At 47.2% G+C, this 13934-nt stretch overlaps 2 protein-coding genes across 13 annotated transcripts in view; one reads left to right on the plus strand and one right to left on the minus strand.

The window, feature by feature from the left end:
- Nucleotides 1–8846, minus strand: CRKL (CRK like proto-oncogene, adaptor protein). 3 transcript variants are annotated; one of them, XM_060785261.2, is made up of 4 exons: nt 7887–8846; nt 5406–6000; nt 4904–5306; nt 1–342 (listed from the first exon to the last, which is right to left on the minus strand). In XM_060785261.2, exons 2-4 carry the CDS (start codon nt 5744–5746, stop codon nt 208–210), a joined length of 879 nt encoding a protein of 292 aa, XP_060641244.2. In that variant the 5' UTR covers nt 5747–6000; nt 7887–8846; the 3' UTR covers nt 1–207. The 3 variants fall into 3 exon arrangements, with proteins under 3 accessions (XP_060641244.2, XP_060641245.2, XP_060641243.2); XM_060785262.2 differs by lacking the exon at nt 7887–8846 and adding an exon at nt 7002–7127; XM_060785260.2 differs by lacking the exon at nt 7887–8846 and adding an exon at nt 6716–7127.
- Nucleotides 7396–13934, plus strand: part of MED15 (mediator complex subunit 15) — a 22049-nt gene continuing 15510 nt past the window's right edge. For 2 of the 10 annotated variants that reach the window (XM_060785251.2, XM_060785254.2), the window contains exons 1-6: nt 7396–7547; nt 10118–10205; nt 10305–10356; nt 10587–10622; nt 12530–12793; nt 13007–13302. In XM_060785251.2, coding sequence (XP_060641234.2) covers nt 7492–7547; nt 10118–10205; nt 10305–10356; nt 10587–10622; nt 12530–12793; nt 13007–13302 — 792 coding nt within the window. In that variant the 5' untranslated portion in view covers nt 7396–7491. Of the gene's footprint in view, nt 7548–7612; nt 7717–7892; nt 8145–10117; nt 10206–10304; nt 10357–10586; nt 10623–12529; nt 12794–13006; nt 13303–13934 lie in introns of those variants that run through there. The other 8 variants (XM_060785246.2, XM_060785247.2, XM_060785253.2 and 5 more) reach the window with 6 other exon arrangements.

The following is a 13934-nucleotide window of genomic DNA, read 5'->3' on the forward strand; positions in this document are numbered from 1 at the left end:
TATATATATATATATTTAATATAATGTATAAAACATTTTTAAAAAATTGTTCTTCACTGGGGAAAAAGTTATTGGTTCCCTCCATTTGGAAAGTTGCTTTGTTTCCCATCCTTCGATGGACGAAAACGGTGGGAAAAAACATATTAAATGATTCCGAAAACAAAGCTCTCGTTGAGAAGAAAACAAAACAGGAAGTGAAAGGGAAGGTCATTCATTCTCATCCGGGTTTTGAGGGTCGATGATTCGGACGTGCGTGAAAGGGAAGAGGCCCCTCCGGCCTTGGATCTCGCCCTCCCATTGGCCATTGATGTTCATCCGGGTCACTCTCACGAGGTCGCCAACCTGAAAGAGACCCAAGGAGGCAATATAGAAAAAAAGAATCCGATTTTTATTCATTTATATTTTATAGGAAAAATCAGATTTGTGATAATTTAAAATGGTCCAATTTTTTAAATAATTTCTGTGGTACATATGTTATTGAAAAAATCCATTTTTTAATATTTTTGTGATATATTTCATAGGGAAAACAGTCCGATTCTTAAGAGGTTTTATAGTATATTTCATAGAAATATTTTGTAGAAATAAATCATCTCATTTTTATCCATTGTTGTGGTATACTGAATAAAAATCCTATCACTATAATTATATTTTATAGAAATAAATAATCTCATTTCTAATAACTTTGTGGTATATTTAATAGGAAACTTATTAAATATTGTTACTATAGTTACTAATATATGATTATACTATTATATTATTACACTCCAATTAAACATCACTTTTATTATGTTATAGTTACTATATTATTACACTATTATATGATGATGATGATTATTATTAAATACTAGTTTGGGGGCCCGGCAATGCCTGGGTTATTTAAAAAAGCATTATGTGTGGGGATGTTAGGTAATATCACTTAGGTAATCTGTAACGCTATTCGAAAAAAAGTCGTTTTTTATGAATGCTTTTAGAAAATACATAAGGATGTGGGTGAACTACAATTCGCAGAATCATGGGTCAATCCTCCCCAAACCCTGTCAGTATTCACAGTTGGCCATGTTGGGTCTGTGCACCAGGTTTGGTCCAGATCAGTCGTTGGCTGGATTCAGTACTCTCTGGGTGCAGGTGAACTACAACCCCAAAATCAAGGCCAATTCCCACAAAGCCCTACAGTATGTTCACTTGGTCATGGGGCTTCTCTATGCCAAGTTTGGTCCCGGTTCATTGTTGGTGGAGGTCAGTTTCTCTGGATGAAGGTGAACTATAACGCCCATAAATCAAGGTAAAATTTCCCCAAAAATCTCCAGTATGTTCTGTTGGTGATGGGGATTCTGTGTGCCAAGTTTGGTCCTGATCCGTCATTGGTGGGGGTCACAGTCCCCTGTGGAAGTGAATGAAGGTACTGCAAATCCCATCATCTGTAGTCCATCCTCCCCCAAACTGCACCAGGACTTAAGGTGGGTCATGGGGGTCTGTGTGCCAAGTTTAGTCCAGGTCTGTCATTCATGGGAGTCACAGTCTGAGGGAGCCAAACTGAAGGTACTGCAAATCCCATAATCCATGGTCCATCCTCCGCCAAACCTCACCAGGATGTAAAGTGAGTCTGTGTGCCAAGTTTGGTCCAGCTCTGTTATCAGTGGGGGTCACAGTGGCCTGTAGACATGGAAGCCATCAGAATCCACATACATACATAGATTCACAAATACCAACTTTTATTATATAGATAGAAGATAGCTATAGATGGATTTTATTATGTTGTTATTACTATATGATTATTACACAATTATATGACTCTTATTAAATATGTCTGAGTATGATGGCCTTCCAAGTGTAGGGTCTTGGCAGTGGGTCCGTAGGTGGCTGTAGAGACCAATTTTCGACCTGCATGTTCTTCCACAGTGAGGGCATCTCCCTTTCACCCTCCATTTGCGCCTCAGCGCAATTCCACAGCACTCCTGGTCACAGCTCACCTCCAGTTAGATGCTCAAGGGCCAGTGCTTCCCAGTTCTCAGTGTCTGTGCCGCAGTTTTTGTTATCTTTAACCCCAACTTTACATCTATTTTCCTGTCCACCAACATTCCGTTTTCGAGTTGGGAGTAAAGTAACTGCTTTGGGAGATGGTGATCTTTGGGCATTCGGACAATGTGGCTACGAGTCCAATGGAGTTGATAGCCAAGGATCATTGCTTCAATTGAGCCCCCGGTGGCGCAGTGGGTTAAACCCCTGTGCCGGCAGGACTGAAGACCGACAGGTTGCAGGGTCAAATCCCAGGAGAGGTGGATGAGCTCCCTCTATCAGCTCCAGCTCCCCATGCGGGGAAATGAGAGAAACCTCCCACAAGGATGATAAAAACATCAAATCATCCCGGCGTCCCCTGGGCAACGTCCTTGCACACGGCCAAATATCTCACACCAGAAGCGACTTGCAGTTTCCCAAGTCGCTCCTGACACGACAAAAAAAAATTGCTTCAATGCTGGTAGTCTTTGTTTCTTCCAGAACGCTGATGATTGTCCACCTGTCTTCCCAAGAGATTTGCAGGATTTTTCGGAGACAACACTGATGGAATTGTTCCAAGAGTTGAGAGTGACATCTGTAGACAGTACACATTTTGCAGGCATATAACAGGGTTGGGAGGACAATCGTTTTATAGACAAGCTGCCCCAAGTCTCTTTGGGGAGATGATGGTGGAGTACAAATAAAGATGATGATGATGAACTTGGTATCCCTATGAATATCCTGATCCTCAAACACTCTTTGCTTCATTCGGAAAAATGCTGCATTCGCAGAGCTCAGACGATGTTGTATTTCAGTGTCAATGTTGACTTTTGTAGAGAGGTGGCTGCCAAGGTAGTGGAAATGGTCAACATTTTCTAATGTTACACCATTAAGCTATACTTCTGGCACTGCAGAAGGATTGGCTGGTACCTTTTGCTGAAAGAGCACTTTGGTTTTCTTGATGTTCAGCGAGGCTGAGCTTCTCGTATGCTTCTGCAAAGGCATTTAGAGTGGCTTGTAGGTCTTCTGCATGAGCACAGACTACGTTCTCATCAGCATATTGGCGTTCTATAACATGTTGTTGTGACCTTGGTTTTGAGTTTCAGTCTGCTAAGGTTAAATAGCTTGCCATCTGTCGGATAGATGACTTGCACTCCGGTGGGAAGCTTCCCATCAACAAGATGAAGCACCATAGCGAAGAAGGTGGAGAATAATAACACATCCCTGTTTGACACCTGATTCCACATTAAATGGGTCACTTTGGGATCTACTGCTGTCCAAGACTGTTGCCATCATGTCATTGTGGAGGAGCCGCAGGAGGTTCATAAATTGTCAGGACGTCTGATTTTTTGGAGGATGGTCCAGAGAGCAGTGCTATTTGCTGTGTCAAATGTGTCTGCAAGGTCAATGAATGCCATGTACAGAGGCTGGTTTTGCTCCCTTCATTTTTCTTGGAGCTGTTGTGCAATGAATATCATGTTCACTATTCCTCTGGAGGGGTGGAAGCCATTCTGGGAGGGTGTCTTCTGAGACCAGTAGAAGGTGGTTTACAAGGATTCTTGCAAGGATTTTCCCAGCGGAGGTTAGAAGGGAGATGCCCTCGATAAGTTTCCACATTCTGTTCTTTCCTCCTTGAAAGGGGTGATGAGAGATGTTTATTGATGTCGACGGGTGCTTTGGACATGTGCTTCACCAGGTAGTTTCTGATAGGTGCATTACTTATTCTTCAGGCAGTCCCTTCCAGGTGGTGTAGCCTCCTTTTTTTCCCCTTCAGCTGCCCCTCTACTGTTCTCCAGGTCTCATGAAGTGCTGCTAGGTCAATGTTAAAGCATCCCACCTCCCTTGCAATAGTAGCAGTTCTGCATTCAGGGCATTCACAGTCTGTGTTGTCCAACAGTGTTCCAAAGTTTGTTTTTTTTTGTTTTGGCCGCAAGGTGGTGACCCGTCTGGACTCAGTAGTTCAGTCAGGGATGAGAGAGACAGGCTATGTTTAGGGCACCTTTTCTAGCCCCTTTCCCTGTGAGGTGAGCAGAGTGGATCCTAAACAGGGCTGCTCAGTTACTCAACTGCCTCGGACCTTGAGGTAGAATGACTGAATCCACATCCACCACCCATGTGCCAGTCTGACTTGGGGCTTCCAGATTTAAGAGTCTTGCTCCCACTGTCACTCGCTGATCACCATAGAAGTTTTGTTGGTTTTTTTTTCTTGGAGGATGCCTGTACATGAGTTTTTATATGTGGAGGTCAATGCACAGCTGATCACCGGAGTCTTCAAAGAATGAATGTCCCAACCAGTGGGATGGTTAACACAATGATGGTGACTTCTCAATCTGTTGCAACCTCCTTCCGCCTTCACAGCTGTTGTAATATTTATCATGTTGTTTTCTGCCTGATCTATCATTGAGGTCTTCAGATTGCGGCCCCTCCTGGGAGTACATAACTCCAACAGTTACACCTGCAGGTTCAATGGAACATGCAATCCCCTTTACCACAAAGTGGGAATCCATTGAGAGAATTATTACTGCACTATATTATTATTACACCATTGCCCTCGGTGGTGCAGTGGGTTAAAGCACTGTGCTGGCAGGACTGAAGACCGACAGGTTGCAGGTTCGAATCCGGGGAGAGGCAGATGAGCTCCCTCTATTAGCTCCAGCTCCTCATGCGGGGACATGAGAGAAGCCTCCCACAAGGATGATAAAACATCAAAAAATCATCCAGGCGTCCCCTGGGCAACGTCCTTGAAGACGGCCAATTCTCTCACAACAGGAGCGGTTGCTCCTGACACAACAAAAAAAAAATTACACCATTATATGATCATTATTATTAAATATGGTTTTTATTATATTGTTATTAGTATTACTATATTATATAATTACACTGATATAATATATTATTGAGTGCATACCTCGAGGGCGAGGGCAGACTTGTCATAGGCGCAGGGAACCCTCCTCTGGACAGCTTTTGCGAAGACGGGGCCCTTCTGGGCGGCGGGGGAGGCATGTCCCTGGGGCTGGGCATAGGCATGGGCAGGCTCTGGGAGGCTGTAGCGCCCACCTGCAGCCACGGCCCCTTTGCTGGCCAGCCTGTGGACGTAGGGGACGGGGATCATGCCCCGGCGGCCCTCCTTGTTACGGGCACGCCACCACTGCTCCTCCGGCTTCTCCTCAATGGACAGCACTTCCCCCTTCTTGAACGGGAGGTCCTCTGCATCATTCCCGGCGAAGTCATACAGTGTCCGCACCAGCTCTGTGGCCCCTTCCAATGGGAAAGAGGGGGGTTGGCCAGGGGCTGGCAGGGTAGCAGCACACCTGAGGAGGGGGAGAAGGGGGCCATCATCCTAAGAATGCCTCTGCCAGTGGCTGGGCTGCACCCCTCTCTGCTCCCCCCTGCCTGCCTGGAAAACTCACCTGGGGAGTGGTTCTCGGAGGGTAGTGGTGTCAAGGTAGTGGTCCCGGTAGAAGTCCAAGAGATCAGGAAGACTCTGGAACTGCTGCTCCCCAATGCGGAAGAGGCCCTTGCCACCCCCGCTGCCGGGGAGGGAGTTGATGATGTAGTGGGAGACCCGGCCGTTCTCTGAGACCGACAGGACGTAGTCCCCGGGGCACGTGGAGGAGTCCCGCACCAGGAAGGTCCCCGGGCGCTGGCCTTGCAGCCGGGAGGCCGCTTCCCACCGCCCCAGCCGCCCCGCGTACCACAAGGAACGCTCCCAGGACACCTCCGGGACGGAGGAGGGAGACGACGACGACATGCTCCCCCCGGCGGTCAGGAGTCCCCTTCCAAAAGGCACACGCAGGCACTTCTCACCTCTGAAAACCTAAAGACAGGCACCTGGTACGTCCAAAGGAGGCGGGTTTCACCTCAGAAAAGGTAGGATTTTTCTCAGATAAATCCAAGGGAGGCAATTTTCCCCACAGGAGACAAATAGGGGCACTTTTAACCTCAGAAAATGTGAAGAGTGGCAGCTTTCACATCAGAAGACACCAAAGGAGGCAGGTTTCATCTCTGAAAAGGCCAAAGGAGGTAGAAAATATGAAGAGAGGCACTTTTCACCTCAGAAAATGTGAAGAGAGGCACATTTTAAGTCAGAAAATGTGAATACTGGCACTTTCCCCCCAGAAAAGGCAGGATTTTCCTCAGAAAAATTCAAGGGAAGCCAGTTGTACCTTGGAAAAGGCAAAGGGATGCACTTTTCACCTCAGCAAATGTGAAGGGAGGCACCTTTATCTTAGAAAATGCCTTTTTCCCTCAGAAAATTCCCAACGGAGGAGGTTTTCCCTTAGGAAAATGATTCTCTTACCTTGGAAAATGCAAATAGCTGCACTTTTGCCCCTGAAAAGGCAATGTTTACCTTGGGAAAAGCTAAAGGAGATGCTTTTTACCTCCAGAAAATCCAATGGAGGACCCTTTGCTTCAAAAAGTACACTGAGGGCAAACTTCACCTCAAAATCGCAAAAAGGACTTTTCCCTCAGAAACTCCAATATATTAAGTTTGAATATAAGGAAAGCCCCCTGAAGGCAAACGTTACCTCAGATAACCTACAAAAAATGTTTACCTCAAAAATGCTAACTTTTTCCTCAGAAAACGCCCCAAAAGTAGTTTTATCACAAAAAAAATCCAATAGAAATAGGTTTTAATCACAGGGAACGCCCCTGAGGGCAAACTTTTAATCAGAAAACATAATTTCACCTCGGCAAATGTAAAAAAATATAAACTTACCCCAGAAAGTGCAAATTATACCTCAGAAAAAGCAATTTTGCATCGGAAAACGCAGATAAAATAACTTTTACGTCAAAAAGTCCAGCTGTAATACGTTTTAATCTCAGGGAATGCCCCTGAGGGCAAACGTCACCTCAGAAAACGCAACTTTACCCTTAGAAAACACAGGTAAACGTAACTTTCCCCTTAGGAAAACCCAGAGGGAGGCCTGGTTTCTGAGGCGAAAAGCGTAAGCCGCGGCCGTGGAGGAAGGGGAACTGGGAAGCAGAGAGGCATGGCCGCCTACCGAAGCCGACGCGCCAAGATGGCGGCCCCGGAGGCGGAACTTGAAGTGCGCACGCGCGAGAACGGCTAATACGTGGTGACGCAACGCGCAGGGCACGCAAAGTTGGGCGGGGCCTCCAGTTAGACTTCCAAATCAGACTGAGCTCAGAAAACAGGAATCTATCCTTCGATGTGAGCGAAAAGGGAAGAGACGTGACGTCAGCTCCGGGTACCGTTTGGCCCCGCCCCCTATTCGCCAAATAGAAGCAACAGAGCTAGAAAAGACTCCTTGAAAAAACAAAAAACAAAACACCAAATCACGGATATATATTAGAAATAATATTTAAATATATTATTGTATAAATGTTACTACATTTCCCAGCAGGCAGTGCGTCTCATGGCCGGAAGTAGCCGCATTTCCGGTCTCGGCCGGAAGCGGCCTGGCTTAGTTCTCTCTCCTCGAAAAACGGCCCGGTTCTTCCAGGGAGGGGTCCGGAAGTGAGCCTCCCGGCATGGAGGAAAACGACTGGCGAAGCAGCAACTTCCGGCAGAAGCTGGTCAGCCAAATGTGAGTCCGACGGGCAACGGAAACCGCGAGCGGACCAGAGGGTCCCGCCAGGTCGCAAAGCAACCCTTGCCCCTCCCCAGTCGACCGCGGTGGTTTTCACTGCCATCCACAAACCATCTTGGCTTCATGCTAAGAAAAGACTCAACCATGGATGTCTATAAATACTATCGTGTGTATCTGACATATTCTTCGTATGTTTATTTATACCCCGTATTGTTCTTTTCCTCTCCACAGGGAGAGGCTCACTCAAGCGGCTCGCAACGAAAAGCAGGACGATATGAATAAGAAGATATGTTTTATTATATACAGTGTTCCCTCGCTGTTTCGCAGTTCACTTACCGTGGACTTGCTATTTCGCGGGTTTTTCCCTCCCGCCGGCCATGGAGTCTGCAGGGGGCTTCTCCTTCCCAGAAGACCCCTGCGTGGCGGGAAAGTTTCTCCTCCTCAGTCCTCCCTCCCTCCAGCCTTGAAGGCTGAAGAGGAAATCCCTTCAAGGTTGGAGGGAGGGAGGACTGAGGAGGGAAAAAACGCGAGATTATCAGGTGGAGGGCGCCAAGGAGCGCACCAAAGTCGGCGTCTATTAGCCTTGCCAAAAGGGTGGGTAGTATTTCTTTGGGGGGGGGGGGTAGGAGGCCCAGGTCGTCCTTCTCTCCATAACGAGAGACAGTTTAGAGCCCTCCTGGAGTAGAGAAGGGAAGGTCAAAGGGGGAAGGAAAGCTTGGAAGCCGGAGGAGGAAAGAGGCTGGAGGGAGGGAGGAACTTTCCCGCCATGGAGTCTGCAGGGGGCTTCTTCTTTCCAGCCCTGAAGCGCCTTTCCTTTCTTTCCTTCAGAGGAGGGAGAAGAGGAGAGGCAAGGCCCATTGCGGTGGTGGGCACCCTCCCGCCGGCCATGGAGTCTGCAGGGGGCGTCTTTCCAGAAACCCCCCCGCGTGGCAGCTTTAAAGGCACCGTGCCTGCTTCAACTAAAGGAGTCTTCAGTGGCAGCGAATTTCGGCAGCAGCGGCGAGCGACGGCGACAGGGCTTGTTTCAGGCCTTTGGCCCGTTTTGCTTTTTTTTTTTGGCGGCCCAGTCAGGCCACCCAGCCCTAGTAGAGCCTGCAGATTCTAGGCCGCGTCGAGGCCTCTAGCGGGGCTTCTCACCCCTCCTTGCCCTCATGAGAGAGGGCTTGGGCCTTCTCTTCCTTCGGCCCCTCAGCCGAGGGACTTCTGCCTCCTTCCAACCCCTTGAGGGACTGAGCAAGCGGCCGCCGCCTTGCGCCCGTGCCCTCTTCCTGCTGCCAGTGTCCGGAGTGTGTGAGACAGACAGGGAGGGGGAGAGAGTAGGGGGCGTTTCTACTTCGCAGAGGGAACACTGTATATAATAAAAAGGTGATCGTATGATTGCTGGGTCTGGAAGCTCCGGATGTTACGCACATTCCGCAACAGCGGTTGTGAATAAGGGAAGGGGAGAGCGGCACACTGAGGGCGGGAATACACTTCAATTTGGTGGAAAGGTAGAAAGGAGGGGTTAGGATAAAGTTTAGGGTAACGTTTAGGGTTAGAATTAGGCTTAGGGATTAGAGTAAGGTTTGGGTAGGGTTAGAATTAGGCTTAGGGGTTAGAGTAGGGTTAGGGTTAGATTTAGGCTTAGGGTTTGGGATAGGGTTAGAATTAGGCTTAGGGGTTAGGGTTAGAGTAAGGTTTAGGGTTTGGGGTAGGGTTAGAATTAGGCTTAGGGGTTAGAGTAGGGTTTGGGGTAGGGTTAGAATTAGGCTATGGGGTAAGAGTAGGGTTTGGGGTAGGGTTAAAATTAGGCTTAGGGTAAGGTTTTGGGTTAGGGTTAGAATTAGGCATAGGGGTTAGGGTACGGTTTAGGGTTTGGCGTAAGGTTTAGGGTTTGGGATAGGGTTAGAATTAGGCTTAGCAGTTAGGGTAAGGTTTTGGGTTAGGGTAAGGTTTAGGGTAGGGTTAGAATTAGGCTTAGCAGTTAGGGTAAGGATTAGGGTTTGGGATAGGTTTAGGGTTTGGGATAGGGTTAGGGTAAGGTTTAGGGTTAGGGTTAGAATTAGGCTTAGGGGTTAGGGTAAGGTTTAGGGTTTGGGGTAGGGTTTTACCTTTAAAGAATTCTTACATTCCTTCTATAATATCTGTGTTCCATTCTGCGTTGCGCAAACAGCGCTCTTGAAGGAGCGAAGCAGAAAGAGCGTAAGGCTCAGAGCTTCCGGACCCAGCTTTCATACTATTACCAAAAATAATATATTTATAGAATAGACTTATGATGATTATGCTTTTATGTATACCCTGCTTTTTCTCTCCACACGATATGAATAGAATGTGTATATGAGTGTAACATAATAAAAAATAATATATTTACAGAATAGAATTCTTATTACACCGCTTATTTTCATCCTCCCCCCTTTCTTCCTCTCTGCCCTTCTTTCTTTTCTTCCATCTTTTCACCCTTCTTTCCTTCTTTCCTCCCTCCTTTCCTTCTCTTTAATCTTCCTTCTTTTCTTCCTTCCTTCTTTTGGCTCTTCCTCTCATCTTTCTTTTTGGCTTCCTTCCCTTCTTCTTCCCTCCCTCCTTTCCAGAGAGGAGGCCATGCGGAAGGCTGGCGTGGCCCACAACAAGTCCAGCAAAGACATGGAAAATCACGTCTTCATGAAGGCCAAGACCAGGGTCAGTGAGCTGTTCCCATCCTCCCAAATAATAACAACAGTATTGGTAATTAACACAAATACATACATAACATACATTTAATGTATTGTTCACCTTCAGGAGGAATACCTTTCCCTGGTGGCCCGCTTAATCATCCACTTCCGGGACATCCGTAAGTATCTATATCGATCAGTCTCTTTCTTTCTATCCATCTCTGTATCTATCCATCTACCTCTCTCTCTCTCTCTCTCTCTCCATCTCTGTCTATCTATTCATATGTCTATATATCTAACCAGCCATCTAAATCTTCATCTATATCTATCTTTATATTAATTCATTAAAGGCAATTATCCTTCAACTTGGCATGTTCTTTGTAATTTCTGAATTCTATTTGATTCCCAGACAATAAAAAGTCCATGGCTTCCGCTGCAGCTGCTGGTAAGAGCCTTCCTCTCCACCGTTCCTTCTTTGCTTCCTTTCTTCCATCCCTTCCTTTCCTTTTCATTGGTTGTCTTCTCCCCTCCCTTTTTGCTTTCCCTTTCGTCCCATCCCTCATGTCTCCCTTTCCTTCCTCTTTCCTTCCCTCTTCCCTTCTTTCCTCTCCTCTATTTCCTTCATATCCTCCCTCCTTTTCTTCCTCCCTTTGCTTCCTTTTCTTCTTTGCTTCCATTCACTCTTCCCTCCCGTTATTTCTTTTTCCATTCATCTTTCCATTCTATCTTTTCACCCATCTCTTCCTTTCCTCTTCCCTCCTTCTATTTCTTCTTCCCCTTCCACCTTTTCTCCTCTTTCCTTCCTTTCCCTCTTCTCTCCCTTTCTTTCCTCTATTATCCCTTCCTCTTCTTTCCCCTTCCAGCTTCACTCTTATCTCTTTTCTACCTTTCCATCTTTCTTTCTCTCCTCTATTTTCCTCCTTTCATTTCCTTTCCCTTTCCTCCTTCCTCTTCCTTTCTTTCCTCAACTTTCTTTTCGTTTATTCTTTTGCTTTCCTTTTCTTCTCTTTCCTTTCCCTCTTCCCTCCCTTCTTTCCTCTATTATTCCTTCATTTCCTTGTCCTTTCCTCCTTCTCCTTCACTCCCTTTCTTTCCTTTCTCTACTTTTGTTTTTTCCATTTCTTCTTCCTCTTCCATCTTTTCTCCTCTATCCTTCCATTCCCTCCCTTTCTTTTCTTTATTATCCTTTCATTTCTTTCCCCTCCTATCTTTCCTTCCCTTTCTCTCCATTCCCTCTTCCTGGCCTTTCTTTCCTCTTCACTTTGTTTTCTTCTTTCCTCATTTCCCTTCTATCTTCCCTCCTGTCTCCTTCCTTCCTTTCACTCTTCCCTCCTTTCCTTCCTTCCGTTTCTTTTCCCTTTCATCCTCTTCCCTCCTTTTCTTCCTTTCCCGTTTTCCTCCTTTCCATCTCTTTCCTCCCTTTCACTCTTCCCATTTTTTTCATTTCTCTTTCTCTCTTTCCTGCCTTCCCTTTCCCTTCCAACTTTCCTCTTTCTTTCCTTCCTTTCCTCCTTCTTTCCCTCTTTTTATTTTTTCTATTGTTCCTTTCCTCCATTTCTTTCCTTTTAATTCTCTCCTTGTCCCTTCTGTTATCCCCCTTTTCCAATCTCTTCTTACCTTCCTTTGCCTCTTTCCCCCTGCCTCTTCCCTTCCTTTCACTCCTTTCCTTCCTTCTTCCACTCTTTCTCCCTTCTTTTATTTCCTTCCCCCCTTCTGGAGCTCTCCCTCCTTCTCTTACTTGAAGAGCATCCTCTGAGCAAGTTAGAAGTGCCATCTTGTTGTCTTGACAACCAAGCAGAGATGACCGACCTTTGGGCCGGTCAGTTTGTGACCTTTAGACCAGTCTGTGTTGTATTTTGGATTGGTTATTTCATGACCTTTGGACTGGACAGTGCCTTGGGCCAGAGGAGGGCGTTCCTTCCTTCCGCTTCCTTCCTTCTTCTCTTTCTCTTTGTGGACTGGTAGGTGTTGACCATTGGATTGGTCAGTTGTGACCTTTGGACTGGTCACTTGACCTCTGGACTGGTCATTGGACTGCACAATATTGACCTTTGCTGACCAGTGTTGACCTCTGGACTGGTCAGTGCCTTGAGACAGAGAAGGGGAATCTCTCTTCTTTCACTCCCTCTTCCCTCCCTCCTTCCCTTTCTTTCCTTTATTATTCCTTCATTTCCTTCCTCTCCCACTTTGGTTCTCTTTCTTCCTTCCTTCTTTCCTTCCTTCCTTCCCTCCCTCTTTCCTTCCTTCCCTCTTTCCTTCCTACCTTCCCTCTTTCCTTCTTTCCTTCTTTCCTTCTTTCCTTCCTTCCTTCCTTCCTTCCTCCCTCCTCTTCTTCTCTCTCTCTCTCTGCAGACCCTATGAACGCCCTCCAGACACTGACCGGAGGCGGACCCCCGGCCGGAGGAGGAGGGGGAGGTGGTGGCGGAGGGTCATCCTCCTCGATGGGGCTGGGGCCCCGACCCCCGCCTCAAGGGGCCCCCATGGGAGGGATGGCCGGCCTCCCTTTGGGACAGCAGATGGGTCCCCTTCCCGGACAGCAGCAGCCCTCAGGCCCCGGGGCCAACCCCATGGGGCCCCACGGCATCCCTGGCATCGGCCCTCCCTCTGGGCAGCCAAGTAAGTCCATCGCCCTGGAAATAATGGTCAAGAAAAGAAAGGGACCCCACATTCCCATGGTTCCTGGTATTCGGGGCCCCAACTCCCATTATTCTGGATATAAGGGCAGTCAAGAAAAGGGCTCCGATTCCCATCATCCCTAGTATCATCTGTTCCCCGGACGTGCATTGTTCCTAGTATCTGGGCCCCCGACTCACCTGCTTCCTCTTGCAGCCCAGCTCCAGCTGCAGCAAATGGCACAACAACAGCAACAACAACAACAACAGGCAGCCGCAGCAGCCTTGCAGCAACAGCAGCAACAGCAGGCACAGCAGCAGTTCCAGCAGGCGCAGCAGACCGCACTGCAGCAGCAATTCCAGGCGCAGCAGCAGCAACAGCAGCAGGCTGCCGCAGCTGCTGCTGCCGCCCAACAGCAGCAGCAGGCACAGCAGCAACAGCAGCAGATGCAGGCAGTGCAGCAGCAGCAGCATATGCTGAAGATGCAGCTGCACCAGCAGAGCCAGCAGCAGGTAAAGGGGGTCTCAAGAATCGGGGGTCTGCAATTGAAATATGAGACCCAACTCTGAGTCTGAGCATCTAGTTCTATATATGAGACCCAACTATGAGGCCCATCTATGAGTCCAAGTGTTGAGTCCCATATACAAGGCTCAACTACAAGCCTGAAATTTGAGTCCAAACTACAAGTCCCATCTATAAGACCCAACTACGATACCCATATACAAGGCTCAGGTTCAAACTTGATACTCAACTACAAGTCTCATAGATGATACTTAACTACAAGTTCCAACTTTGAATCCCATATATAAGTCCCATGTTGTATATACGAGCCCCAACTTCAAGTCCCAGATGCAAGACCCAACAATGAGTCTCATATATGAGTCTGAACCCTAACTATGAGTCCCATACATGTCCCATCTATGAGCTTGAATTTTGAATCCGAACTATGAGTTTTAAAACACAAGGCCCAACTACAAGTCTGAACTTTGAGTCCTATATATGAGAGTAAACTTCAAGACCCAACTATGGGTCTCATATATGTCCCACCTATGAGTCCCAACTACAAGTCCCATATGCAAGACCCAACTACAAGTTCTACCATTGAGTCCCATATACGAATCCAAACTGTGAAACTCAAATACAA

Source organism: Anolis sagrei, chromosome X, assembly GCF_037176765.1.
Source record: "Anolis sagrei isolate rAnoSag1 chromosome X, rAnoSag1.mat, whole genome shotgun sequence".
In the NCBI taxonomy this organism is placed as follows: Eukaryota; Metazoa; Chordata; class Lepidosauria; order Squamata; family Dactyloidae; genus Anolis; species Anolis sagrei.